This window comes from Ochotona princeps, chromosome 15 (assembly GCF_030435755.1).
Source record: "Ochotona princeps isolate mOchPri1 chromosome 15, mOchPri1.hap1, whole genome shotgun sequence".
Classification (NCBI taxonomy): Eukaryota; Metazoa; Chordata; class Mammalia; order Lagomorpha; family Ochotonidae; genus Ochotona; species Ochotona princeps.
The window spans coordinates 50,867,769-50,895,152 of NC_080846.1; the positions used below are offsets into that span (position 1 = coordinate 50,867,769).

The window sequence follows — 27,384 nt, forward strand, 5'->3', positions numbered from 1 at the left end:
AGCTATGGCTCCACCCACCCATACCTTGGCTGGCAGACACCTGGAGCACTCCCCTAGCCACACACTCCAGGCAACTGCAGATGTAGGCGTGCTCGCTCCAGGGAGTGGGACAGGTCAGGGCTGGATCCGGAGGGGGAGGGCATCCGCATGCACGCACACAGGGTAGAGCAGGCTCACAGTGCTGAGGCCCCGGCTGGGCACATGCAGAAATCCCTCACCCCAGAGGATTTGTCCAGCCGGCTTTGCTCTCTGTAAGTATGTTAATCACATGCTGGAGCACCAGGACTCCCTCTTTCCTCCCTGGACCTCACTGGGTTCCCTATCTGTAGGAAGGAGCGAGCACAATCATTCCAGGGCAATCACCAGGGGGTCCCATTAGGAAGTGCTCAGGCCCCTCCCTGTGGCACCCTAAAGTCTACACTCCGGGGTGCAGGAATGGGAGGTTCCACTTCTTTCTGGAGGAGCAGGGCAGTTCAGAATCAGAACCTCGCCAACCCCCTCTTCCCCCGGGCCTTTGCACATGCCCTCTTAGTGCCTTCTCTCTGCTCTACCCTCAGTTTCTCCCGACCCACCAAACTGAGGGAAATTGCCATAGTGTCTCCCACCTCTCTGCTGATAATTCTGCTTGTAATGTTGTGAGCTGTTGGATGAACATGTGATTCCCCCATTAGACAGTGAACCCCTGAAGACATACGTCATCCCTGGACATCGCCAGGGCTCAGCTGAATGCTGCTGGTCACGTAGTGGGGTGCTTAATGAAAACACGTGCCTATCCAAGGAGCAGATTCCTTGAGCTAGTTGGAGCTAGTCCCACAATGCTGTGTGTCTCCAGACCAAGGCCTCATCATGTGTGGGGATCTAGGCAGCGCCGGCACTGGCAAAGACCTTCCACACACAGGAGCTCACAACAGGAGCCAAGAGGCTGGCAAGCAGCAGAGGAGCAGGCCTGCTTCAAGAGGCAGAATTGAGCAAGCACCGGGGGCAGGACTGGCACCAGCCTGGGCACAAGGCGGGTCTAGGGGGAGGAGGAGGGAGAAGGATAAGAAGAGGGGAAAGGAGATGACACACGTGCTGTACAAAACATGTTTTCATCAGTCTCTCCCTGGGTGCTCTGGTCTCCAAGCCCCGACAGCACTCCCATGCCCTAATGATGTCCTTGGGGGCTGTAAGGTAGCTTCCCCCACGCCCCAACAGACATCTGCCAGACAGCTCTGAGTGCAGCACCAACCTTGCAGCCCAACATCGGGCATGGGGAAAAAATGATGATGAAGTCTTTGCCCTACTGCCGCCAGTGGGGAGAGGGGCAACATGGCAAAATAAAGGCAGGTGGGCTGCTTGTCTGCAGCCTTTCCCTTGCCACCCTCTCCTCTTTGTTTGCCCTACTCTGTGAGGGGAGCCAAGGAAGCCAGCCTGGTAGGTCGTCTTAGGGCCCCCAAGATATCATTTCTCCAAGTTGCCAGGGTGACAGAGAGGAGCAGCCACAAACAGCAAAGCCTGTGAAACCAGGGGGACCCAAGGGAAAGAGAGGGCACCCTCCACCCAGTTTGTAGAGTTTGGAAGGCCTCTTCCCAAGCACCTTCCTGGAATCCAGCCAGATAGCTGGCTGAACCACAAGAGGAGGCGTGGTCCTCTTCCCTGCCACCTCCCATCCTCTCCCTGCCCCATCTCCTGCCATGAACAGAATTTACGGATTGATTGGGTCCTGAGGAGGGGCAGTCCACAGTAGTTGGGGTGCAGGCGGAGGCAGTCCTCCCTAGAAGTGGGATTTGTGTGGGCCCAATCTTTGTGGGCATTGCCCCCGGCTGTGGTCCGTGGATAGAACTGAGGAAGCCCCCAGAAGGGAGGAGCTCCAGTTATCATGACGGATGGATGGATAAATGCCCACCAGAGACAGAGGCAAACTGAGTAGGACCACCACAACAAAGCCAAGGGCAGGGACAGATGCAATTCTGCACACTTGGAGGCTGTTCCCAAGTGTCTTGTCCCCTAGCTTCCCAGTGCCCATCTGCACCTCCAGCTGCAGAGTTCCGGAGCCCCCAGCTCTCTCAGTCTCAGGGACCAGTCACTGAGCCCCTCTTGGGAGGAGAGGGAAGAGTTGAGAGAGGTGAGCGTCATTGGGGTGGTGCCTGGGTCTGTGTCAGAACGCCCTGCCAGGGAGGGAGCCAGCTGTGCCCTCGCCTGGTTCACAAGGGAGGACAGGAGACTCATTCAGTGTAAACCAAGTACAGATGTGCCAGGAGGGGGTGTGGGGGAGGAAAGGGGGATTAGGGCCACATTCCCAAACCACAGCTGGGCCCACCCTCTTTCTACTAGCCGCCACCAGAGCTGGGAAAAAGGGGTTAACTTCACAGCCTTCTGGCGGGATCCCTTGCCACAACAGCAGGGGACAGCCCACCCCAGCTTGGATGCCTGGGTCCAACTCCCTGGCCTGCACCCCTCTCACACCATTGACTGAGGGCTGCTGAGGGCAGCGGGGAAGGGAATTGGGCAGTCAACAGTAGACAGGACACTGTGCAGGTAGGGACCCACCTATGGGGTGAAGGGGGGAGGCTTGTCTGCACCTCCTTTTCTCTCCCTCTCCTTCACCTCACTCTGGGTACTACAAAAAGTGCCGTTGCTTGTGAAGGAGGGAGGACACCTGTGCCCCCAGGGTGGCTGCAAGGATAGAGCAGAGTAATTTCAGTGTGGAAAATGTGACGCCACCCAGGAGTCCTTGCTCCTGGTGCTGGCCACTCTGGGAGTGTTGCTGGGGAAGGTCCTTGGGGTGTGTGTGCCTGTGTTCCCCCAGGGCTAGCGGCCTAGACTGGCCCCGTGATGTTACACTCCTTTTCCTCCTCACGCCCAACCCTGAGGGTGTGGTTGGGGGCGGGGTCCGTGCACAGAGCTGGCATTTTAAACCCTACTTTTTTTTTTTTTTTTTGCTCTGGGAAGTAGGGGTTCACACTGTGGCCTTGACAGTATCAACAGGGATGTTGAAATCCGACCAAGTCCCTGCCAGAAAACAGACCCTGGCTTTGGGAGAATGTATATATATATGTATACTCGTGTGCGCACACACACATACTCTCTCTCTCTCTCTCTCTCTCTCTCTCTCTCTCAGTGTATCTACCAGGCAGGCAGGCAGGCAGGCCAGTGCTGGCTAAGGCAGACACACACCCTCTGCCTGGGCTTTCTCCCTCACACTCGGAATAAGGCTCCTCCTACTCCCAGGCACAGTGCCTCCCCACCCTTCTGCCCAGCCTCAGCCCCCTTCGCATCCAAGCTTCAAGGTGGGGACCAGACCGAAGCTGATAGCCAAGGACCCAGGTGTCCTGATTTAATTCTAGGCAGGGTGAGAGTGAGATAGTCTGGGAGCCCCAGGCCTCTGCACCCACCGCAAACTCCATCCTGGTCAACCAGGGGCTGAAGGGGAACTGTGTGGGGTTGACCAGGGGAAGTGCCACACTTCTCTGACCTCAGGATAAGGCTAGGCTGAGGGTTAGGACAGTGGTATCTACCGTGGCGCACTGCTGCCCCATCACCCCACCCCGGGGAGGACCCTATCCACCCGCATGGCCTGCCCTAGGAGTGGGCTGTGGGGAGGTACCAGACATTGGCTTGGCACAACCACAGCCAGGCCAGAGACAACTTCACCACCACTCCCCACTCTCAAATGATAGGAAGGGAAAGTGCCAGAGAGAGAGAGAGAGAGAGAGGGCTGGCATCACAGGCCCTGGGACACTCAACTCCTCTGCCAGTCGTGCCCTGCCTCCCCAGGGGATGGAGCCACGGAAGCCCAGCAAATGGGAGGGGCAAGACCCAGGCGTCCTGGGCCAGCCCCGCCCAGTCCACCCCCCTTCACCCATTCTCCCGCCCCCCAGCCCCAGGGCACCGAGGAGGGAGCCGGGCAGGGGCAGGCGGCAGGGGAGGGAGGAGCGAGGGCGGAGGGGGAGGAGGGAGCTGGGCAGGGAGGGAGGGGGGGTGGGGAGGGAGAAAAAGAAAGAAAATATTTTCCGTGTCCCCGCCTGCAGAGTCAGTGTGCGGTTTGGGAGAAAATGTGTCGGATATTTTGGGGCGGTCACGTGGGCGGGCGGGCTCCGAGAGGCCCCGGGACAGTCCCAGCCTAGAGCCGTGCTCCCCCCCTCCAAGCTCAGAGCACCCCCCCATTAACCGCAAACTCCTGACACTGCGAAGCGCCATCCCCGAGACCGCCGACGAAGACGACGCTGCCACCGACGCCGGGACCCCGGGGCTCCGCGGCCTCCCTTGCCCTCCCTCCCACTTCCAGGTGAGTCAGCCGGGGAAGCAGGCTCTCGCTGCCCGCGGACGCCTGGGTCCTCCGGTGGCGGCCGGGCGAGGTGCACTGGCCAGGGCGCGCGCGCGCACGGAGGGGCGTCCCCTCTCCCCACCCCCGGGGGCCGGGCGGGCCGCTGGGGGTCAGCCGGGATGTGGGAAGGGAATGGGGAAGATTCTAGACGGGCTTGGCACGGGCTGGGTTGCCTGTGCTTGAAGTAGAGAGCAGTGGGGAGAGCCTTGTTGAGACGGGGTTGGGGAGGGTGGGCATTGGTCTTGCTTCTTTTGTGCTGGGAGGGCGAGACAAGTGGGTTCCCTCCTGCTAGGAGACAAGCCACCCCTTGTCCGCCAACCCCCCCTTGGGGGGTCTCCGAAGAGGGGGTAGATTCACAGCTGGTCCCAGTTTCTTCTCTCTAGTGGAATGGGCAAGGCAGAAGGGCAAGGAAAGGGTTGCCAGGCTAGGGCCCTTGGCTATTGGGTCCAGGATGGTGGTTGGACAAGGGGACAGTGCTCTGCCAGTTCAGGATCCCCTCTGACATGTCCCCTGCCACCGTGAGAGGGGGCTTGGTCTTGGCTTCCTCTCAGCCCAGGTAATGGGGCTCCCGTGGAGTGTGCTTGAGGGGAGCCCTAATTGAACAAAGGAAAAGCAGAACAGCCCCAGTTGGCACCCCCGAAGTCTTGGTGCCAAGAGAGCCCCCTTGATTGTGCTTCTCTGTCTTAAGCAGTCACAGCCCAGTTCCCTCAACCTGACCCAGTATGTAGGAGGGCATCAACGCAGGTGGCCAGAGGTAAGGCTGTGCATCTGGTTGGTGGTAGTTGGGGGAGGAGGATGTTGGTGATGGTGGTGGTGGGGAGAAAGTAGGGGAAGCCTGAGGAGGGGGGTCTGTCGGGCAAGAAGCTGCAGTGGCTGCACCCTTTTAAGGCAGCTGGGAGTTCAAGTCTGAGGTGCCTGCCTGGCCCTGAAGCTCACTTCTGGGATGCTGCCTTGAGGTTGAGGACCACAGCCAGTGTCCTGAACTCTTGAGGCAAGTGGAGGGGAAGACAGGGGGAGGGAGGGGAACACAGGCAGGGCGCCCAGCACGGCGCTCCAGAATCCTAAACTCAGAATCACACCACCACATACAGACACACACTGTGGCTGAACACCATGGAGGTAGCCCAGGGCACGCCCCCCCAACCCGGCACACCCCCACCCCTGGCTCAGAAAGCCACCTAACTGGCACCTCCAGTTCCCCCTCTGCCCCACCCTGCCCGTGCCCTCCGATGCCCACACACATTCCACTGGCATTGCCTGCCTGCCTCCTGGGCACTGCCCCTCCCTGGGGCCAGTGGGGTGGAGGGCAGGGCACCTGGTGATGAGAGGTCTGCAGCCCCCCTCCCCAACACTCAGTGAGATAGGGGGAGGGGGAGCATGAAGCCAGGGAGACACAGCCCACTGCTGGCTTTCTTGAGAGAGAAGCAGGCTGGGGGCCCAGGCTGGAGAGAGCAGGGGATGCCTGGGTTCCCTGCCCAGGCTGGAGATGGGGTCATGGAAAAAGGTGGTCGTGTTTATACAGAGGGGGGTAGGCAGTGAGCTACGAGTGACCCAACAAGGGCAGCTTTGTTCCAGGCTGTGGAGCAGGCAGGGCAGCAGGGAGCGCCCCCACATCCCCCCTCCATCCGGCAGCCCCTTTCCTCTCCATCCCCTCTCCTCAACTGTGAGAGGCAGCTTTGTCAGAACCCCTTCCCCTCCTCAGGGGTTCCCCCACTTTCCCTACAGGTTCAATCTCCCGGGGGTCCCCAGAGAACTGAGGCATCTGTGGCGAGGGGGGTGGGGGTGGCTGAGAGGCATGTTCTAGCTTGGGGGTCTCCCTTTATTCTGCTCAGTCTCTAGTCCCTGGTGCTTTGCTCTAGCCTGGATTTGAAGACCTTCCCCTTCTCATCCCAGCCAGAGTCAAGGTCAAGAACCCTTTGCTCTTGGGCCTTTCACTCAGGCCAGGGAGAGCCTGGCTATCCTACTCCCACCACAGTGTCACTCCCAGGAGAGGACCTGGAGTCTGGGCATCCCTGCTGGCTTCTCCCTGGAAGCCCTCCTCCTGCTGCTGTCAGGTCTCTGTCTCCCACCTGCAGGTGAGAAGCAGAGATGAGGAGGATGGCAGCCAGAGGGCTGGTTCCCATCCTAGGGGTCCTCTATTAGCTTCTCCCTTTTGGCACTGGATGGGTTAATCCACCTGGAATGTGGCCAAGCCTGTTGAGCTATGGCCCAGGGGCCTCAGTGGCCCAGGACTCCTGGCTCCACCTGGGCTTAGCCAGGGTTGAGGAGAGGGAAAAGGAGAGGGACCCTGGAGACTTTCAGGGCCTGGGGAGACATTGCTAGGCGCGTGGACAATGCCTGGTGAAAGGCAGGGGCTGCTTTGTGCATCAGACCTGAGGAAAGGGTGGTGGTGGTGTTGGGGGTCTCAGTTGCTATACCCTCCATGACCACAGTCTTTGATCACTGGCCCTGGTGTGGGGGTAGGGCTTGAAGGCCAAGGTGGATGGAAGATAGAGGGGAACAGCCACCACCATAACAGGCCAAGGTATACAGACAAAACTACAAAATCCTGGGGTGAGAAGCAAATACTGATATGAAGGGAAATGCCCATGACCTCCTCCTGGGCCTGCCTGCCCAGCCCGCCCTCAGGGCCTCTGTGGCCCTCTGCCCTTACATCAGTTCCTTCTGCTTCTGACTGGTGGAGCTATCCGGGCCATTCACTCCGTGCACAGGCGGGTGTATCTCGGGCTGCAGGAGAGAAGCCACCTGCCTATCCTGGACCCCTCCAGGCCTTCCTCCCTTGGGTTGGGACAAGCCTACACTTCTACCAGCTAGGAGGCCCAGAGGTGAAGAGAGAGCAAAGCAGGCCTATGCTGGGGATCCTATCTGAGTCCTTGGAGTTGAAGGACAGGGGCTGCAAGTGATGCTGGGGAATCGGGAGAATCACTGGAGATAGGAAGAGGGAAGGTTGAGGAAGACAGAGAAGGACATGCTAATTACAAAAGCAGGTGCAGAGTAATAGAAGATCTGGACCTGTGTCTTGAACACTGCACAGGTGAAATTATTTAGTCCTTACAGCAACCATATTAGGTGGGCAGGAGAGATTAGGAAATACACCCCCAAGGCCCATAACCAGCAGGTGGCCATGGGGAGGAGGGCGATATCAATTCAGGTAATCTGGCTGTAGGTCTGTGTTCCTAATCATTGCACATACTCCACCCAGGCAGCGGGGTGTATGGCCCCACAGATTTTGTTGCTTCCTCCAGAGGGGTGGAGAGTTTGAATCTTTGCTCCACATCACGTATTGCCATGTGACCTTAAGCTAGCTACTTCACCTTAGTCTTCTCATCTGTAAAATGGGATTATAAATTCTTCATAGGACTGAGGGGGAGTCAAGCAAATGTGTAGGCTGGTTGTGGTGTTTCATGATTGCTTTTCAGTCTAAAACACCTCTACTCTTGAATCAGGAAATGAGAGATTCTCAGAGCGTCATTTGCCACAAGAGCTCAGTTTCTTCCCCCTAGCCAATCCGGAGGCTTTTGGAGCCTGTATAAGTGCCTTCCTTGCTCTGTTGTCTACACTGCCAGCGGCCCCGTGTTTATGACTGGGGAACATAAGCCCTTTCAGCACAGAGGGTCATGGGCTTGGGACCTCCAGAGTGGTCATTCACTCAAATTTCCTTTTTTTTTTCTCCCTAGGACCCTTGGAGCCCCAGTGGGCAGGCCAGGCAGGGCGGGCACGGAGCCTCCCAGGCCAGGGCAGTGGGCATGGGCAGGGGCTGCGGCTGAAGACCTCCCCCGCCCACTGCAGATCCCAGGGGACTCCCGCACTGCAGCTGCCATGGCCACCAATAAGGAGCGACTCTTTGCAGCTGGTGCCCTGGGGCCTGGATCTGGCTACCCAGGGGCGGGCTTCCCCTTCGCCTTCCCAGGGGCACTCAGGGGGTCTCCGCCATTCGAGATGCTGAGCCCTACCTTCCGGGGCCTGGGCCAGCCTGACCTTCCCAAGGAGATGGCCTCTCTGTGTGAGTCTCAGGGATCTTGGGAAATGAGGGCAGTCTGGGACCAGGAGGGTGTTTGGTGGTAGTGGTGGGGTTGGGTGGGAGTGACTGATTCCCAGGATTGGCTCTGCAGGTAGCCAGGCCAGCTGCAAACTGTGGTGGGGATGGAGAGGGGTGGCAGTGATGGGGAGGGGATTTGGATGTGGACTCACTGCAAGCATTTGCAAAGGAACATTCTGCCCCAGCCAGATGGAGAAGTAGTGGGCCTAAAACTGGAAGCACTGCACCTGACCCCTGAGCCAGGCTACCAGCAGTGGGGACCAGCTTTGGGTGCAAGGCTAGCCAAGGGAGGGGTCTGGTGTAGTCCGGGGTTGCTGCCTACCTGAAGGTGGGAGCTGTGTGTGTGTGTGGGGGGGGGTGAGGGGGCGTTATTCAGGCTGCACAGGAGAGGTATGTGGAAGACCAGCCAGCGGCTGTGTGAGCAAGAGGTGGGATTTGTTCTGAATTAGGGGGAGGTCATAAAAGACCCAAGGAACCTGGTGCTGTCTGCTTAGAGACTCGTGGTATCAGGACATTGTCCTGATTGGTTTCAGGGAGGGTGCAAAAAGCCACAAAGATGGTGGCTCTTGGACCGCAAGCCATCGGAGTGGGAGTGGGGTGCTGTGGGTATATATGTGTGTTTCCAGAAGCATCTTCTCCTGCAGCCACGTGTGCTCTGGCCTCCTCCCCTCCCTCCAGGCCTGGCATCTTGCCCACGTGTTCTGCGGATCCCTACTTGTCCCCCAGGCCTGCACCTCTTTGGGTTAAGCCTTGGAGTGCTGACAGCAGGCAAAGGCTCAGTCCGTTCCTCTTCCCTCTGGGACACCCCCACCTCCCCTGCTTCCACCCAACAGTTTGTCCCTCGTGGCCAGGCCATGACTGGTGGGGGTGCTGCTAGGACGGCGGGGAGGGGTGGCTAGGGCACTGGGCTCTGTGGGGTGTTTGCTGGTGAAGACAAAAACTCAACTGGAGAGAAGGGAAATTTTGGTTGAAGAAGAGAGAGGGAGGAAAGAGAGCAGTGGGAAAAGGGGGACACTGCCATCGGGAGGGGGCACTCGAGGCTTGTGGTTGTGAAAGGGGTGACTCGACCGGGCTGGCACAGGCAATGGAAAGAGTGGGCTCATGTGGAGAAAGGGTGAGTGTGTGTGTGTGAGTGTGCGCACACCACTCTGCTGGGCTCAGGGTTCCAGTGTGTGCAACAACAAAGAGTCAGTGTGAGGCAGGCGTGAGGAGCTCCTGAAGGGGCTGCCGAAGGTGTGTCTGGCGAGGGCCACGGTGGCGGTGGCGGTGGCGGTGCGTCTAGACTTGGAGCAGGGCTCTTTGCGCGGTATGCAGGTGGAACACAGCACAAAGCCCCCTTTCTGGAAACTCCAGCTGGGCTTCCCTCCTCCCTTACCTCGTTTTCATCCCGTGAATCTGTCCCCAGGGCCCTGGCGGGGGGTGGGGTGGGCACATGGGAAGGAGCCAACCCCCCCCCCCCCCCCCCCCGTGCATGAATGTCCTTTTTGCAGAGAATTGTGCTCCCCCGCCCCACCGCTGGCTTCTGGGAGGGGCCGCCAAAGGAGCTAGAGGAGGGAGTGAACAGTAGTACAGTAGTGGGGTAGTAGGGAGAAAGCCGCTGCTGCTGGGAGCCAGGCCTCAGAGAGCGGGGTGTTTTCCTTGTGCCCCTGTGTGTCCTGGATACACGGAGATCAAGGTCAGGGTTCAGTGAGAGGTCAAGGTAGGGAAAGGGTCAGGCTGGGCTCCAAACCCCTAAAGGCTATCCTGGAGGAGGACTGGAAGGAGAAATCTTGGAGGGAGGAGCCAGAACCAGACCTGGGAGCTGGGCAGGGTGTGGCTCAGGCTCCACCGAGGGGGACAGGTCTGGGCAGGGAGGTGGCAGGCAGGATGAGGCGGAGAGGAAGCCTGGGTCCAGACAGCTTGCACTGGGGGCGGGGCGTGAGGCTTCTGGTGGTCACTGATGGGGGACCCTGGAGTGAGGGACAGAGGAGAGTGGTTTCCTGGCTCTCTGGCCTGCTGTCCCTCTTTGTAATAGGTGAGGATTAGAGGCTTGGCTGGGCCTACAGAACCATGCTCACCTTGACTCTGTCTCTCTCAGGGACATCTCCCTCCTTAGAGACAGAGAGTGGTTCGTGCAGGACCCTGTTGCTTCTCCCTGCCTCTGGGTCTCCCCATACCATGGGAACATCCTTATGGAGCAGAGCTCCCAGTGGTTGAAGCAGGCACCTCAGGACTTGGTGGAGGTGGAGGAGCAAGGGGGAGGGGAGCCTTTGCTGCAGAGAGGCAAGCTCAGGCCTGCGTGCCTGGAAATCAGAGGGGTGTGTACTGGGGGGGTGTGCGCGCATGCACTGTGCATGCATGTGCATGAACCCTCTGGCATCTGCGTCCCTGCGTATCTTCAGCGCAAACACTGGTGTGTTTGCTTATCAAGACTGTAGGGAACAGAGTGTGATGGCAGGGAAGAGACGCTTTACCCTCCTCCTCCTATGGAGGAGAGATTGACCTAGCCCTGATGCCCAGTTCAGTGTGTCCTCTGAACCTGGAGACAGCTGCCATGGCCCTATGTAAGGCCCTGTGTTTTCCCATCACCACCCCACCCCGGAGGGCAAGGAGCTCAGCTTCTACCACGCTAAGTCACTTAAAAGACACCAAGGGCAGGCTGGCTTGGGGAGAGTCCTACTTGAAAGAAACTCAACAAAGAGACGCCCAGCAACCTACGGGCTGAAAGGTGCAGACTGAGATGTTGGGAGAAGGAAAGGGAGAGCGGGCAGACGGGCAGGGTGGCGGCAGCAGCGAGCCCTTTTCCAGCAAAAAAAAAAATCCAGTCTACTGCCTCCTCTCCCCTCCCCTCCCTGGTCTCTCCTTCTCCGGCTCAGGCTCCAACTCCAAGCCGACACAAACGGGGCTTTGATTGCAACAGGAAACCTCTCTGGCGGGGGGAGCCGGGCAAGCCGCCGCCGCTGGGGCCCAGCCTGCACCCCCCCTCCTGGCCCCCTCCCTGGTCCCAGCCCCCATCCTGCCCAGGGTTCCTCACATCCCCTGCTTTTGGGCTCCAGCCCTCGTTCACACCTCCTAACTCCAACCTCCCCCCCAACCCCACTCCACCCCCAGCTCTTTGGTCGTTCCCTCCAGCACCTAAGACCCCTCCCATCACCCTTCAGGTGGGACCCAGATACCCTTCTGGGCGGGACCTGCCTTGCTTTGAAATGCCCCCTCCTTTGGTTTTTGGGGAGGGAGGGTTTTGGAAGAAAAGGAGAATTTAGCGTGAGGAATTCAGAGCCAGTTCTTCCCGACCCCATCCAAGAAGGTGGCAGGAGCGGAGCGGGAGGGAGGAGGGATGCATTGGGAGTCAGCTGCCTCCCCCACCCCCTCAGTGCTAGCCAGTCACCCTTGCCTGGGTGGTAGGGCCTCCAAGGGGTGAGCCCTCCTTACGGGGGAGGGGGCGCACTCCTTGGCCTGGGAGACTGCTGGCTATAGTGGGGCAGCAGCTGAGAGGGGGTATGCCCTGTGGGGGGATCACAGAGAGCAGCGTCACCCCCCTTCTACCAGGCTGTTGGGGAACATCTGGTTCCCATGAAATGCTAGAGGCTAATGGGTCTAATTGCTACAACAAGGGCTGAGGGGGACTTGGGGGGAAAGAGGGGGCATGAGATCCCCCCAACCTCCTACCTTCTCCCCAAACACTGCTAAGTCTGTCCGGGCTTGTGGGTTTCTTGGATGTGAAGGGTGGGTCTGACCCTCTAGTACCCAGTCCTAAAGCCCTCGCCTCCTCCCTGCAGTGCCTGGGAGGTAGGCATGGCAGGGTGCCTGGAAGAGTGGGGTGCATCTGGTAAAGAGAAGGGGGGCTCTGGAGGACTCCTGGCTTCCTGGAGCCCTCCCCCAACTCCTCCGGTGCCCTCCTCCCCACCCCCTCTCCGTGGCCTGGCCACTTCTGGTTCTAATTACCAACCAGGCAGTCCTGACTTAATTGGGACCTTTCAGATTTCGGAGGGGGAGGGGGAGGCCTGACAGCCTGAAGTTGACTAATCAGAGCTCTTCCCCCTTGTTTTGGGGGGCATTCCCCATTTCACACTTAGCTGATACCCTCCTCCCCGATTTCTATTCAGAAACACCCCCTTTTTAAATTTTGAGGGATGGCTGGATTCAGAAATGGGTTTGCAGTTCAAGGGGGTTGCTTCCACAGGGGAAGGCCAGGATCGTTTCCCTCGCCACCCCTGCTTCAAGTCCACCCCGCCCCCGCACCACCCCTAGTCAACCCTGCTACCCAGAAACCCCCCATCTGCAGTTCAGGCCTCTGCTTCCCCGTCCCTGGCAGCCACCGAGCCCCCTCCCCTGCGCCCGCCACCGCTCCCCCCCTTCCTGCTCTTGACTCTCCGGTGGGGCGCTCCACTCCTGCGGCACCCCAGTGCGCCCCCCGCCCGCGACAGCCGATTCTTAGAAAAGCGCGCCCCACCCTGGCTCCGCCGCAGCCGCCAGGCGGGGGAAGGGGTCGGGCCGGGCGCCGCTCCCGCTCCCCCGGCGCTCCCCGTGTGAGCGGCGCTGACAGAGCCGGCTGGGCCGGCCCGCCGGGCGGCCGGGCGGCCCGCGGGCGGGGCGCGGGGGAGGGGGCGGTTTCCGGGAGTCGCCGCCGCTGGCGCTGTCCCGGGGCCAGGGTCCCCGATTCGGCCCGGGCCCGCCGGCGCAGGCAAACTCCTGACGTGGCCAAGCCCCTGCCCCCATCACCCCCCTTCGCCGCCGCCGGGCGAGGGCGCCTAGGCCCGGAAAGGGCAACTCAGGGAACGAACCTCAGTGCGGCGGCCCTTTGGAGAGCTGGGGTGCACCAAGTGTGGCACTGCGGGGGACGGGTCTTGTCTCTGGAGGGGCATTTCACGGTCCTGAGACAAGCTGATGATCAGACACGCAGTTTGGAGAGGGGGCACTTGGCACGACCGAGAGTCGGGGGGAGGGGAGTTGGCCCTCAGAAGGGGCAGCTCCGTCTGGGGCGCGGTGTGGCACTCCACAGAGGCTTGGGGGGCGGGTAGTTTGGTGTTCCCGTGCGAGGAATTAGGCCCGAGGAGGGGGCTCTGGGGAAGAGACAGGCGAAGCAGTAGGAGTGTCAGTGGCGGGACGGGGCTCCGGGGACCTGAGGGAGTCGACCGGGACGCGGTGGAGGAAGGACAGCCCGGGCTTAGAAGGGGCAGCCTCGGCGTTCTCGCTGGAGCGGGCGGGGGTGGTGGGGGGGGACTCCGCCGCGGCGCTGGCGACGGCCTGGGCGGGGTGGGGCGGGGCCGGGTCAGGAGGAGGTGAGCGCGCCCGGCCACCCGCCCCGAGGGGGGTTCCCGGAGAGTTCACGGCGGGAGCGCGCTCCGGCCCTCGGACCGGGGGTGGGGAGAACGGGAAGGAAGGAGGAGGCCGCGCGCGCCGAGCCGCAGGAATGTACGGTTCGGTCCCGAGGCGCGGGCGCGCGCGCGCGCACAGGGAGAAGGCGGAGCTAGGCCTGGGAATGAGGGGGTGGAGGTAGCGCAGGTTCCCCGGCCTCTGGCCTCGCACCGCGGAGGACCTCGGCCTTCCCCGACTCCACAGGCAGCCTCCGATGCCCGCCCCGCCGACTTAGGTGGAAAAGCAATAATTGAAGGGGGAGGGGAAAAACTGAAAGGAAATACATATGCTGCTGGGTTCCTCCATTCCTTCCCCTCCGACCCCCCCCCGCCCCCAGCCCGGACCTGGGGAAGCTCCTAAGTGCAAATGCGTGTCGAGCCTCTCCGGGGCTGTGGAGAGCTAGAATGGTTGCTCTGGCGTTCTCTCAATTAACCAGGTGTGTTTGCAGTGACGCGTGTGCGCCCGTGAATTTATGTGCGTGCCGACATGCGTGTGCACGCTGTTGCATATTTGCAGTGCGTGGCGGCTGCCAAGAGAAATGCATGCACGGATGTGTGTCTAAGCAAGCGCGCGCGCCGGCGAAGCGAGAGAGTGTGTGTGTGCGCGCGCTGTGTGTACGCTCCACTCCTAGCTCTGCTCATCTCGGTGCCCGGCCCCCTTTGCGCTCTAAGCCCCACCCCCCACCCTAGGCTTCGCTTTTACAAAAGGTCTCCCCAGCGCCTAGCTGCCCAGGCGCCCAGAGAGAGCCGGACCGAGGCTGGAGCGGCAACCCCGGCTCCGTGCCCCGCCCAGTCCCCTTCCCCTGCTGGGGATCCCCCTCTTCCTCGCCCACCCCCTTACCCCCCATGCAGCCCTGCGCCCTATGCTAGCCCTCCCCCTCCCCCCCTCCAGGAGCGGGGCGCCGCTGGGGGAGGAGGGGGAATCGGCTGCGGGTCCTTGGTGTTCTAGCACCCTGCTTCCCTCCAAGCCGGGTCGTGATGTACGACTGCATGGAAACGTTTGCCCCGGGTCCGCGACGGCTGTACGGGGCGGCCGGGCCCGGGGCTGGCTTGCTACGCAGAGCCACCGGCAGCTCCTGTTTCGCCGGACTTGAGCCTTTTGCTTGGTCGCAACCCACCAGTTTACAATGTAGGTACCCGATCCTGGGGGTTGGGAGTGGGGTTGGGGGTGTAAGTGGGTTTGGGGGTGCAGTCTGTCTCCGTGTATGGACGCTGGAACTGGGGGTGCGCTCGGAGATTCCGGCCCCCTAGTATGTGGGGCGGCTGGCCCTTTAAACGTGGGGGCCTCCGCGCCTGCTTTGCGTGTATGCAGTAGTGTTTGGAGCGCGTGTGGTTTTTATGGTGGGTGTTTAGCTAGAACGTGCAGTTGAGATCTCTGGGGAGAGGGAGGGACCGAGGTGCGCCCTGAGGTCCCCAGCCTTGAAAGGATAAGACGCCCAAGGATCCTGGGTAGTGTTTGTGAAGTCCATGTGGGAAGCTGTGCGTGTGAAAGGGAAAAAAAAAACAAAACACAAACACATAGTATTTGCAGAGCGCATTGCCTAGGTTGTGGGGGACGCGAGGGGCGGGGGGTGGGGTCTCTGCAGGCATTTTGCCTTCAGACAGCCTTGGCAGGTCCTCCTGTTTGTGGCGTGAGGCCGGGAGGGCGTGTGCCCCTGCGTGGCCGCGGGGGCGGCTGGCTTTGGAAAGTGCCTGTCCTACAGAGCATCCTGTGTGTTCTGCGCGGGGCAGGGAGGGTGAGGAGGGGGTGCCAGGGACTGTGCTCCTGGAAGGAAGGCGGCTGAGCTCCGTCTCCTTTTTTCCTCCCCTGCCCTGTTTAGAAAGAATATTTAGGAACGTGAATAGGATTGTAATGGAAAGAAGACTTTCTCTAAGGCTTCAACACACGCACAAGTTGAGTAGGAAGCAAAAAAGTTTAAAATCTGAGTCTGAGGGGTGTGTGTATATTGTGTGTGTGGGGGGGTATGGCCTGGAGATGACAAGGTAAGGAGTAGGCAGGTTACTGGGGTTCCTGAATGTCGCTCTTCCCAGTCTGTGAAATGGGAGATGCCAGGCCTGGGGCCCGGGAACCCCGTTCCAGAGCGGTAATAAAAAACTGGGGACTGCAAGGCAGTAAAAATGAAGTCCAGATGAGAGACGGCTTTGAAGCCTAGGCCCACAGTGCCTGGCGGGGGTGGGAGTCTTCAGCACCCCTGAAAAAACCTCCCTCGGGGTGGGGGGTTGGGACTGCTCGCCGCCGGGTGCGGAGGGCTGGAGCCTGGGGGGTCTCGGAGGCGCGCGCGCGCGCGTGTGTGTGTGTGTATCTGTGTGTAAGAGGGGGTTCGCTGGGAAGAAGGGGCGGGCTGGGCGGCTGGCGCTGGGGGAGTGCGCGCCGCGGGTCACCGGGCCCCCGCCAACGCGCCTCTTTGCTTGGCACTCGGCAGCGCTGTTTACAAGTTAGGATTTTTTTTTTTCCTCTCGGTCTTTTGGTTCCAGGGCAGAGCTTTGCTCAGATTTAACAACTGGGAAACTGGAAGGGGGTGGTGGCAAAACCTAGGAGACCGCACTTTGGGGTGGGGTGAGGCCAGAATTAAAGTGTGCCATTTAAAAGTCCGAGCAAACTGGGAGGGATTACTTTGAACCAAATTCCTGTGAATTCTTAACCTTCCTCTTATTGCCCAAGAGGTTACGGGGAACTGGGGTATGTTGGGAGGGGTGTGTGCTGAGGTGGAATCTTCCATAAAGAGTTCTTTTTTTGGGAGAGGGGGGTGTTGCTGGGCAGGGACCCTGTCCTTTCTTAGGCCCTCTGGAAGCCCCTTTGGTTCCAAGTGTTAGGACGTTTTGGAATTGCGGTTTAGCTTCCCCCTCCTCGGGAGGGGGTCCTTACTGGGTTACTGGGCGCCCCCAAACCAGCCTAGTCGCGCGCTCTCTCCCTGTGCGTTTGATGGGGAGGCGAGCCAGTTGTGCGTGCTCGCGCCGGGGGGCGTTCCTGGGGTCCCCCCATCTGCGCGGCTGACCTGGGCTGCGGGTGAACGTGTAGCCCGGTGCCGAGTGGCGTGTGACGGCTCTGTGACTTGTCACCTCCGTGGTGCGTCTCAGTGCTTGGCCTCCCGCGAGCTGCTGACTTGTGAGAGTGTGTGGGTCTCCCAGGAGGTGTGTGTCCGGGGTTGCTGCGCTCTGGGCCTCGCAGCTGGGAGCGTTTACAGCCGGTTATAAAGAGTTTGTTTGAAGCTCCGCTCAGCTTGGCCAGGAATTTCCTCAATTTCAGCAATTTGGGCTTTAAAAGGAGGGGAAAAAAAAAACAGAGCCCACCCCCTGCTCTCCAACAGGGGCCTCCTGTCTGGGCTCGGGAGAGCATCTTGGTGGCACGGTGTAGGCACCGAAGCTGCGGAGGGCATCGGAGACCGCGCGGGTTAGCTTTGCGCGGCGCCCTCTGCCCACCTGCGCAATTGAGGGGGGCGCGGGAGGAGAATTGCATTTTGGGGTTCAGGGAAGGAAGGAGTGCCCAAAGGACGTTGAGAGTGGGTGACGTTAAAAGCTGCTTCTTCCCCATCCCCCTTGGCCCCGGGCTCTCTGTAGCCCCTTAGTCTTATAATTGGGCTGGCATCGGCCCATGCCAGTCTGACCGCACCCAGGCGCTTGCGCAAGAGAGGAAATGAGGCAGCGCTCTGCGGGCAGGGAGGGCGTCAGCGCGGGAGTGAGCGCCACCCCACGCACAGGCCCGCGGGCAGAACGTGCGGAGCACGCCGGGGCGGGCCTGGGGTGCCTGCGGAGGGCCTGAAAAGCATTCCAGCCCCCGTCTACCCGGTCCCCCAGTCTTGAATAGGCAGCAAGGCATCCCCCCCACCTCCCTCTGGCCTCCCTTCCTCCCTTTGCTTTTCTTCAGCGAAGAATCGCTTGGCAACTGGATTCTTATGTTAATTGAGTGTGGGGGGCTACTGGGGGGGGGTTGGAGCTGGGGAGGGCTTCGCTCCTCCTGCGGGTGGGTGGAGCCAGCCTGGAACCCCTAGCATCCCCGGCTTTCCTTCCAGCTCCCTTCGGGGCCGTGTGGGGGCAGACTTGTGACCACACGGGCTGCCGGAGGGTAGACGGAAGAAAGGTTGTTCCTTCCACCCAGGTGGGTTTGTGTGCATCGGCTTAGGGAGGAGGGTCCTGGCACTCCCTGGGCTTGCCTCTTGTTTGGGGGCCCACCACTTAGGTTCCCCAAAAGGCAGGTGGAGTACCTGAGAGGTTTTGCTTGCCTCTGAAGACCAGCCGTGCAGACAACAATCACTGGAGAATCAGGTAGCCATATCTGAGTGCAAAATAGGCATTTTAGGAGGGAAGACACATGCGCACACGCACACACAGAGGCTACCCTCCCCCATTAGCCCTGTTTACCCACCTGACTTTTCCAGGTGGTTACACCCCTTCAACGGCTTGCAAACCCCAGGATTTGAACAAATACCTCCACCTGCCTCCCCTTCTCTCATTGCTGCTGTAGATGGAATCAGAAAGACCCCAGGGCTGTGTTCTACTATCAGCTGGTAGTGCGGGCGCCGGGCACCTTCTCATTCCCATGCCCTCCTTTGCTCCACTCTCCTGGGGCTTTCTGGAGGAGAGGGCTGTGGTCCTCATTGGAGTGTAAGGGGGTGGCAGGCTTGAAAATAATCTACCCTGTGCTACTGGCAAGAAAGTGAGGTCCACTCCTACCTCTTGACTGTCGCAGCAGGTCATCGGCCAGGTGCCAGCTCCAGGTGGGTGACATGTACTTGCATCCCCTGCCCACATCTGGGGGGTGGGGCTGTGTAGACAGCCTGACAAGGATCTAGCAAAGTGGCAGGGAGTGACCAGAGAGGTTAGAGCTGCAGGGCTGGGAGCCCTCCTGTCCCCAGACACACCCACTTGATAGCTAGGGAAAGCTGAGGCCCAGAGAAGCTCATCTCCAGTGTATAAGCTTGGCCTGAGATGTGTAGATCCAAGCTGGTGTTAGTGTGGTCAGAGCCAGGGGTGTGGACTAGGAGCAGGACAAGCTGGTCTGAGATGGCTGCCTGGGGGACGTGTTTGTGGGTAGGGGGTGAGGGGAGGTTGCATCTGCCATCAGGCCGTGGTGAGGCGGTAGCAGGTGGCCATCACCTGAGGCAGAGGAAGACGTGGCATGGGTTGTGTGAGGTGAGGAGACCTGCAGGTCCATAGGGGTCCTTCTTCCCGCTCTCCCCTGCCCCGCTTCACTCACCCCTGCCTGTCCTCCTCAGCGGTGGAGACACAGAGCACGAGCTCAGAGGAGATGGTGCCCAGCTCTCCCTCGCCCCCTCCGCCACCTCGGGTCTACAAGCCATGCTTCGTGTGCAGTGACAAGTCCTCTGGCTACCACTATGGGGTCAGCTCTTGTGAAGGCTGCAAGGTACTGGTGGTGGTGGGATGGACAGACTAGGGGGTCTGGAGCTACATCAGTGAGGTCAGAGACCTGGGAGGCTGGTGTGTGTGTGTGTGTGTGTGTGTGTGCGCGCGTGTGCTGTGGGCTGGAGGGCGGGGAGCTTGGCACATAGGTGTTTGATAGATTGAGTCAAGCCCTGGGGCTGTCTGCCAGGTGGTGAGAGGCTGTTCTACTTTGATGACAGCCCCCCTCCCGTTCCCACTCTCCCTCGTACCCCAGGGCTTCTTCCGCCGCAGCATCCAGAAGAACATGGTGTACACCTGTCACCGCGACAAAAACTGCATCATCAACAAGGTGACCCGGAACCGCTGCCAGTACTGCCGGCTGCAGAAGTGCTTCGAAGTGGGCATGTCCAAGGAAGGTAGGCTCAGGTCCCTGGCTTGGTCCTACCCCCCCAACGCCCTCCACAGTGGTCACCATCCTCTCACCTCTGGCTGCCCAACTGTCCTGACGTGGGAGACCTGGCCTGTTCCTGGTGTGCCAGCTCCTCCTAGGCCCTGTTCCTCTTTGATTGGCTCCCTTCATTCAGGTCACCTCTGGCTGCCCAACTGTCCTGACGTGGGAGACCTGGCCTGTTCCTGGTGTGCCAGCTCCTCCTAGGCCCTGTTCCTCTTTGATTGGCTCCCTTCATTCAGGAGGCCCCACCCTTTCTCTGGAGACTGAGGGTTAGGGTTTCATATACCTCCTGTTGTCTTGGGGATATGGAGGGGGCAGTCTTCTGTCCCTCTCCAGTTGCCAGGACTGAGCCTGAGATGGCTCTAGGGTGGCCCCTCCCCTCCATCCCTCCCATTGTGCTGCCCAGGCTATAAGTGGATATCCTGCCTCCTGCATATCCTGCCCCCCCTCCCCCAGCTCCTGAAGGGTGACAGGAAGGGCAGGATGGAGCCTAATGGCCCTGGCTGCAGGGGCCCTGGGTGGGACTGGGGAGAGCCAGCCTAGGGACAGAAGCTGCCAAGGTGAGAGGTAGGGAAACTGAGGCACTCCTGAGGGGGAACAGGTGCTCACGGTAAGCACAGAATGAGGCTGTATGCAAGGGAGGCGGGCACACAAGGTCCTGAGCCCTCCATCCCCCAAAGCTGTGCGCAACGACCGGAACAAGAAGAAGAAAGAGGTGAAGGAAGAAGGGGCCCCCGACAGTTACGAGCTCAGCCCCCAGCTAGAGGAGCTCATTGCCAAGGTCAGCAAAGCCCACCAGGAGACCTTCCCTTCGCTCTGCCAGCTGGGCAAGTACACTACGGTGAGAAGTGGGAGCGTGCTGCAGGGGCAGGGAGAACCTGTGAGTGTGGGAGGTGGTGGCCTGGTACTGAGGGCAGGGAGGGGCTGCCAAAGGGCAGGCTTCAGCGTGCACCCTGACCTCCAACCCCCACCCCCCAGAATTCCAGCGCTGACCACCGGGTGCAGCTGGACCTGGGGCTGTGGGACAAGTTCAGCGAGTTGGCCACCAAGTGCATCATCAAGATTGTGGAGTTTGCCAAGCGGCTGCCCGGCTTTACAGGTCTCAGCATCGCTGACCAGATTACTTTACTCAAGGCTGCCTGCCTGGACATCCTGGTAGGTTGGGCACCCTGGGTAGGAGGCTCCATGCCAGTAGCGCCCCTACCCTTGTGGGAGGTCTTTAACCATTCCCAGGGTCCATGAAAAGGTTTCCTTGTTCCCCTTCCAGGCCTTACCACCTCCTGGACTCCTCAGAACTCCTGTACTCAAGCTCTTTTTGTCTTAGCTCCCTGCTCAAGGCCCACTCTCACCCTATCTCCCCACACCCTCATACACTTGTAGATGCTGCGGATCTGCACAAGGTACACCCCAGAGCAGGACACCATGACCTTCTCAGATGGGCTCACCCTGAACCGGACCCAGATGCACAACGCCGGCTTCGGGCCCCTCACAGACCTCGTCTTTGCCTTCGCCGGGCAGCTCCTGCCGCTGGAAATGGACGACACGGAGACGGGGCTGCTCAGCGCCATCTGCCTCATCTGCGGAGGTGCGGACGCGCCCCCTGGCGGCCGCTCGAGCCGCTGCTTGCTTTTCCGCCCTAAGACCCCGCTGGGAGAGACCTCACACCTGACCCGATCCACTCCACTGCGCTTGTCCCTGTAGATCGCATGGACCTGGAGGAGCCTGAGAAAGTGGACAAGCTGCAGGAGCCCCTGCTGGAAGCCCTGAGGCTGTACGCTCGGCGTCGGCGTCCCAGCCAACCCTACATGTTCCCAAGGATGCTTATGAAGATCACTGACCTGCGGGGCATCAGCACCAAGGGTTAGTCCCAGAGGAGCTCCCTTCCTCTCCTCCCGGAGCCGCTGGCTGCCTGGGGTCAGACCTGCCGGCAGGCACGGGCAGGAGCATGGTGATTCAGAATCTGCTGGAATCCTAGTTCTGCCACATCAAACTGGGGAGACTTCTGGGGCAGGGACAGGCTTGCTTGACTCTGTCTGGTTTTCCTGGTTAACCAGGCTCCTCTTTACCCTGTCTCATAAAGTTAGCCATGAGGACTAAAGGAGTTAATGTGCTTAGAACTTCCTCTAAGTTTAGCATTCAGTTCTGTAATTGCGTAGCCACTATGACCAAAACAAAACAAAAAGCTTATTTGAAAGGTATAATTACATACAGAGAGAAGGAGAGACAGAGAGTAATCTTCTATACATTGATTTACTCCCCCAATGACCACAGTGACTGGAGCTGAGCTGGTCTGAGACCAGGAGCCAGAAGCTGCTTCTGGGGCTCCCATGTTTGGGTGACAGGCACATTGGCAGGGAGCTGGATCACAAGTAGGACGGTCACCCCTGTGGGATGCTGGAATCGCAGGTGAAGGGGAGCCAGGAGCCAGGAACCCTTAGCCAAGTCATCCTTACGGGTGGCAGACACTTAGACACATGAGCGTCTTCCAAACGCCCCAGCAGGAAGCTGGATGGGCATAACTGACCCCTGAATTGGGCACTGAGCATAACAAGTGACCGCTTGGTTTGCTATGCTACAGCAAGCCTCTTTCTTTCTTTCTTCCTTTCTTTCGATTTTTTGTTTGAAAGGCAAATTTGCAGAGAGAAGGAGAGATGAAAGAGAAAGAGACAGAGGGCCTGGTGCGATGGCCTAGCAGCTAAAGTCCTCGCCATGAATGTGCCTGGATCCCATATGGGCACCGGTTTTAATCCAGTAGCTCCACTTCCCACGCAGCTCCCTGCTTGTGGCCTGGGAAAGTAGTCGAGGACGGTCTAAAGCCTTGGGACCTTGTACCCGCGTGGGAGACCTGGAGGAAGTTCTTCTCTCCTGGCTTTGGATCGGCGCAGCACCAGCTGTTGCGGTCACTTGGGGAGTGACTCATTGGACGGAAGATCTTTCTCTCTGTATATCTGATTTTGCAATAAAAATAAATCTTAAAAAAAAGAGAGAAAGAGAGAGAGAAATCTTCCATCCATTGGTTCACTCTCCAAATAGCTGCAGTGCCCAGAACTGAGCTGACCAGAAGCCAAGAGCCAGGAGCTTCCTCTGGGTCTCTTACCTGGGTGCAGGGGTCCAAGAACTTGAGCTATCCTCCATTGCTTTCCCAGCCATAAACAGGGAGCTGGATCGTGAGTGGAGCAGCTGGGACTCGAACTGGCACCCATATAGTGTCAACAGGGTAGAGAATTAGTGTGTTGAACCACTATGCCACTCAAGCCACATTTTCAAATGCTCAGTTGCCACATTTAGCAGATGGTGGCTGTGTTGGATGCAGCAGATGTCACCGGTGTAGAAAGTTCTTCTGGGTGGTACTGATTTAGAACAGGCTCCCATACCTCCCAGCGTAGTAAGTGCGCTTTGCCTGTTAGCTGTTGTCAGGAACATTATTAAAGATAGGCCCAGGGTCTGGCACGGTAGCCTAGCAGCTAAAGTCCTTGCCTTACACACTGGGATCCCATATGGGCGCTGGTTCTAATCTTGGCAGCTCTGCTTCCCATCCAGCTCCCTGCTTGTAGCCTGGGAAAGCAGTCGAGGATGACTCAAAGCCTTGGGACCCTGCACCACATGGGAGACCCAGGGGAAGCTTCTGGCTCCTGGCTTTGGATTGGCTCAGCTCCAGCTGTTGTGACCATTTGGGGAGTGAAGCGGCAGATGGAAAGTCTTTCTTTCTGTAAATTTGACTTTCCAATTAATTAAAAAAAAATCCCGGAAGCATCTAGTAGAAAAACTGTGCTGTGTACCTGAGAGTCTGCAGGGTGGGCAGGTGCCTGGGGGTAGGGGACTGTGCTGGAAGGGAGCAGGCATTCAGGTGGCATCTTAGAACTGCCCAGGTGGGTGAGCAGACTTGACAGAAGTCCAAACAGGGGTTCCTGACAGAGAAGGGGCATCTCAATAAGGGGCATCTCAATAGAGGACAGAGAGGTAGCTGGACATTCCACAAGGGAGTCAGAGGACACGGCCGAGAGGCGCTGGGGAGGTGGCAGCTTTGGGGACTTCTGGGATGGAGGGGCATTGGCCCCACTGAGCCTCTTTGTTTATGGCTTGTAGGAGCGGAGCGGGCCATCACCCTGAAGATGGAGATCCCAGGCCCCATGCCCCCCCTGATCCGAGAGATGCTGGAGAACCCCGAAATGTTTGAGGACGACTCCTCGCAGCCCGCCTCCCGTCCCAAGGCCTCTGGCGAGGAGGAGGTTCCTGAGGCCCAAGGCAGACGGTGTAGGAGTCCCCAGGCCGACCAGGGGCCCTGACCCTGCCCCCCGTGGGGCTGGGCTCCAGGCAGTGGACTGACCATCTCCCAGACACCACAAGTGCCTGGGGGAAGACCTGCTCTGCCCTCTCCCCGCCCCTTCCACAGAGCTCCTTGTGATCTTGTTTTTTTTTTGCCAAAGTTTCCAGGGGTGCCTCCGTGTTCGTCCCCTTTCTGCTCGAACCGGCTCCCTCTTCAGGTTCTCCCCCAACCTCCAGCTGGGGTGAGGGTCCTACCCACCCCCTGATCCCACCAGGAGAGAGAGAGGGGCAGAAGGGGTGAGCCTGGGTGTTGTGGATTCTGAAAAAAAAAAAAAAATCTCAACGCTGCCCCATCAGATGCCAGGGGCCCAGGCTGGCCAGACAGACACGAAAAAGATTCTGCCCTTTCACCCGTGACTTCTCCTGCCAGCTGGGTGCTCTCGGGCCCCTGAGGGACAAACAGGAACACTACAGACCAAAAGGGAAAGGGCTGGGCCCACCCTCTTGCTCCTGTCCTTGATGCCTAACGCTGGGTGGTCAAGCGTGCTGCCCTCTTCACCCCAGCCTTGTGTGTCGGGGCCTGGTGAGGGAGGGGGCGGGGCAGGTGGGGGCAGTCTGGACCAGGTTCACATGTACCCCTCTCTGCCTTGGGTGCCACGTTGCTCTCCTGGCCCCATCACGTGCCTTGGGCTCCTCTTGCCTCCCATCTCAGCCACCAGGACAGGGACCCCTTCTACACTACAGAGGGGCCAGGGGAAATCCCCCTAACCTAGTGCCTTTTACCCTTGACCTCTGCCTTCCTCATCCCCCCCCCAGAGCAGCTTGGCCTGGGGGAGGGTGGGGATGCTGCTTAGCTGGCCCCGCCCTCTCCCAGAGGAAGCCTCTATTTATTTATTAGCTTTTTGTTTACACCCTGGAATTGATCCCCTTCCTTCTCCTCCTGGGTGGGGGGTCTTGGGAGGGGGAGCCCAGGGCCTCTGTGACCCCCCCTCCCTTCTTCCTCCAAGCCCCCAGTTCGTATTTAGCTGCCAAATAAGATTCCCATGGGCTCCCCTTTTTCTCTGGGGGGTCAGGGTGCTGTCCCCTCCCTTCTGTTTACATCCCTCCCCCTTGCTGTACTGCATATTGCTGAGTTTTCTATTTTTGCAAAATAAAGTGATGGAAACTCAGCACTGTATGTGGCTCCTTCTAGAAGGTGCAGCACAGGCCAGGATGACCCACGGAGGGGCCCCTCCACTGTTGGACTCCAGAAGACCCAGTCTTAGTGAATGGCGCTGGCGGTGGGAGGGGGCCCTCCAGCAGCCCCCAGGTGTGGGTGGGCTTTGAAGCTGGGTCCTGTGGCCCCCTGAGGAGGATGTGCACAAACAGTGTGCTCTCCAGGTCTTCTAGTCAGCCCAGCTCTGGGGGATTTGTAAATGTGCCTGTTGACCCCCCTCAGTGGCCCTTGGGGATGGGATTGGGGGAGGGGAGGGAAGGTGTCCCTGACTCCAAAAACCAGCCCAGCTGGCTTCTAAGCTACTGTGTATCTGGTTTATCCCCTGTACCCCATTCCCTACCCCCCACATGCCTTCTCTCCAAGTATCTCCCTCCGCTCTCCCCCACTCCGCACCACCCCCACTCCACCTTCCCCCAGCTATGTGTCTTGTCCCTTTTGCAAGGCACGTGGCCTTCTTGACTAAGGTGCCCCTGTGTCCTCTCTGTCCCTGTCCCCCTCGCAGCCTAGGACCTACCATGCTGGCCCATTTGACAGCCTGGGATCAGGGCCCGGGCGACCTGGTCCTGCCGCGGCTCTAGAGGCCTGGTGACCTGTGTCTCTAGGCAGAGGATGTGGGAGTAGGGCAGCAGAGAAGCGGGGGAAGTAGAAGAAGAAAGCGAAAGAAGATCTGGAGGAAACCACAGGGCCTGTGGGGAAGGAGGGGTCACTGTCACAGCAGCCCCTGGGGGTGGGGGCAGGGCAGACCTGGCTAGACTCTCTGTCCCCTGGCCAGTTCCCTCACCCCCGTGCACCGCCAGGGAAGGAGCCCAGTTGCCACCGGCCCTGTGACCTGTGGTTTCTCAGCACCTGCCCTGAGACAGGCACCCTGCTAAGGTCTGTGGCCGGAATGGGGTGCACTTCTGGTTGGACGTTGGCCTTGTAAACAGGTGCTTGTCCTGACCCCTCTCTAAAACAGCCTTGGTCACTGTGGGCCTGGGACGACACAGTAGTGGCCTCCACAGGCCATCTGCACGTTTCACTGTGCCTGTTGTCCTTCCCTCTGCCTGCACTCCATTACTCCCTTTTTATTGACTCGAAGCCTAGCTCCATGGGTCTTTCTGTTTTTATTTATTGATTGACTAAAGATTTCATTTTATTTTTGTTGGAAAGGTAGATTTACAGAGGTGAAGGAGAGACAGAGAGAAAGATCTCTCCACTGCTTCACTCCCCAAGTGCTTTCAATGGCCAGAGCTGAGCCAGTCCGAAGCCAGGAGTCAGGAGCTTCTTCCGGGTCTCCCCATGGGTGCTGGGTTCCATGGTTTTGGGCTGTCCTCCACTGCTTTCCTAAGCCACACACAGGGAGCTAGAAGGGACACAAACCAGTGCCCATATGGAATCCTGGCATATGAAAAACAAGGACTTTAGCCACTAAGCTACTGTGCCAGGCCCCCTATTTATTTTATTTTATTTTGTTTTTTAGATTTTATTTTGTTTTTCCCTATCTATGTTTTGTAAAGAGTTTCTTTTTCTTTTTTTTTTTATTGGAAAGGCCGAATTACACAGAGAAGGACAGAGATTTTCCATCAGCTGGTTCACTTCCTAAATGGTTATAAAAGCCAGAGCTGAGCTGATTTGAAGCCAGGAGTTTCTTTTGGGTCTGCCATATGGATGCAGTGTCCCAAGGACCTGAGCTATCTTCTGCTGCTTTCCCAAGCGTATTAGTGGGGAGCTGAGTTGAAAGTGGAGCACCTGGGACTCAAACTAAACATCCATGTGGGATGTCAGTGTGAAGATTAGCCTGATCTGCCACCATGCCAGCCCTCCACTGTTGTTTTACAAATTCATTGATTTATTAGAGAGAGAGGCAGAGTGTTCCTAACTGCCTGCTCAATCCCAAGCCCCTGGACTGGGCCAGGCCCAAGCCAAGCACCAGGAATTTAAATCTCCTAGATGGAGGACAGAGACTTTTTTGCTTGAGCTAGTAGCCCCACTGCCTTCCCCCACTCCAGCTCACCGTGTCTGCTCTAGCAGGAAGCTGGAGACAGGAGCCAGAGCCAGGGAATCAGATGTTAAACATGGACACTTTGATATGGGACGTGGGCTTCATTCTCCTTCCTTTTTTAAATTTTACGTTTGATGATGTTTACACAGTTGGTTAAGGTGAGAAGTGTTGAGGATTAGGGGAAAGCGGATGAGACCACTATTTCCACACCTTCCCTTATCAACTTTCTATAATCGGAGAGGGGAGGCAAGGGGAGAAGCCACACCCAGCCTCCCAACCGTTTTAGGACCTAGGGATGGAGAACGCCCACCGATGTCATCCCAGGGTCCCTGACGTGGGGCCTGCTCTGAGGGTTCTGCTCAAGTGGTTTCCATAGTTCTGACATGCTCTCCATCTTGCAGATGCAAGGATGAGGAAATCCTTCCAAGATCCATTGGCTGACATAGTCC

At 58.9% G+C, this 27,384-nt stretch overlaps 1 protein-coding gene and 1 long non-coding RNA gene across 5 annotated transcripts; one reads left to right on the forward strand and one right to left on the reverse strand.

Moving 5' to 3' along the window:
- Nucleotides 1-4,002: 4,002 nt before the first annotated feature.
- RARG (retinoic acid receptor gamma) lies at nucleotides 4,003-24,915 on the forward strand. 4 transcript variants are annotated; one of them, XM_004583184.2, is made up of 10 exons: nucleotides 4,003-4,267; nucleotides 4,995-5,060; nucleotides 7,984-8,309; nucleotides 18,895-19,043; nucleotides 19,296-19,437; nucleotides 20,153-20,313; nucleotides 20,451-20,627; nucleotides 20,853-21,057; nucleotides 21,174-21,332; nucleotides 23,559-24,915. In XM_004583184.2, the coding sequence occupies exons 3-10, from the start codon at nucleotides 8,126-8,128 to the stop codon at nucleotides 23,756-23,758; spliced, it is 1,377 nt and encodes a 458-aa protein (XP_004583241.2). In that variant the 5' UTR covers nucleotides 4,003-4,267; nucleotides 4,995-5,060; nucleotides 7,984-8,125; the 3' UTR covers nucleotides 23,759-24,915. The 4 variants fall into 4 exon arrangements, with proteins under 4 accessions (XP_004583241.2, XP_058529296.1, XP_004583242.2 ...); XM_058673313.1 differs by having other exon boundaries at nucleotides 4,998-5,060; XM_058673314.1 differs by lacking the exons at nucleotides 4,003-4,267; nucleotides 4,995-5,060; nucleotides 7,984-8,309 and adding exons at nucleotides 14,795-14,810; nucleotides 18,299-18,396 and having other exon boundaries at nucleotides 23,559-24,914.
- Nucleotides 20,593-25,549, reverse strand: LOC131482026 (uncharacterized). The gene is made up of 3 exons (XR_009246716.1): nucleotides 25,469-25,549; nucleotides 21,138-21,539; nucleotides 20,593-20,999 (listed from the first exon to the last, which is right to left on the reverse strand). It is a non-coding gene; the product is annotated as an uncharacterized LOC131482026 (long non-coding RNA).
- Between the last annotated feature and the right edge of the window lie 1,835 nt (nucleotides 25,550-27,384).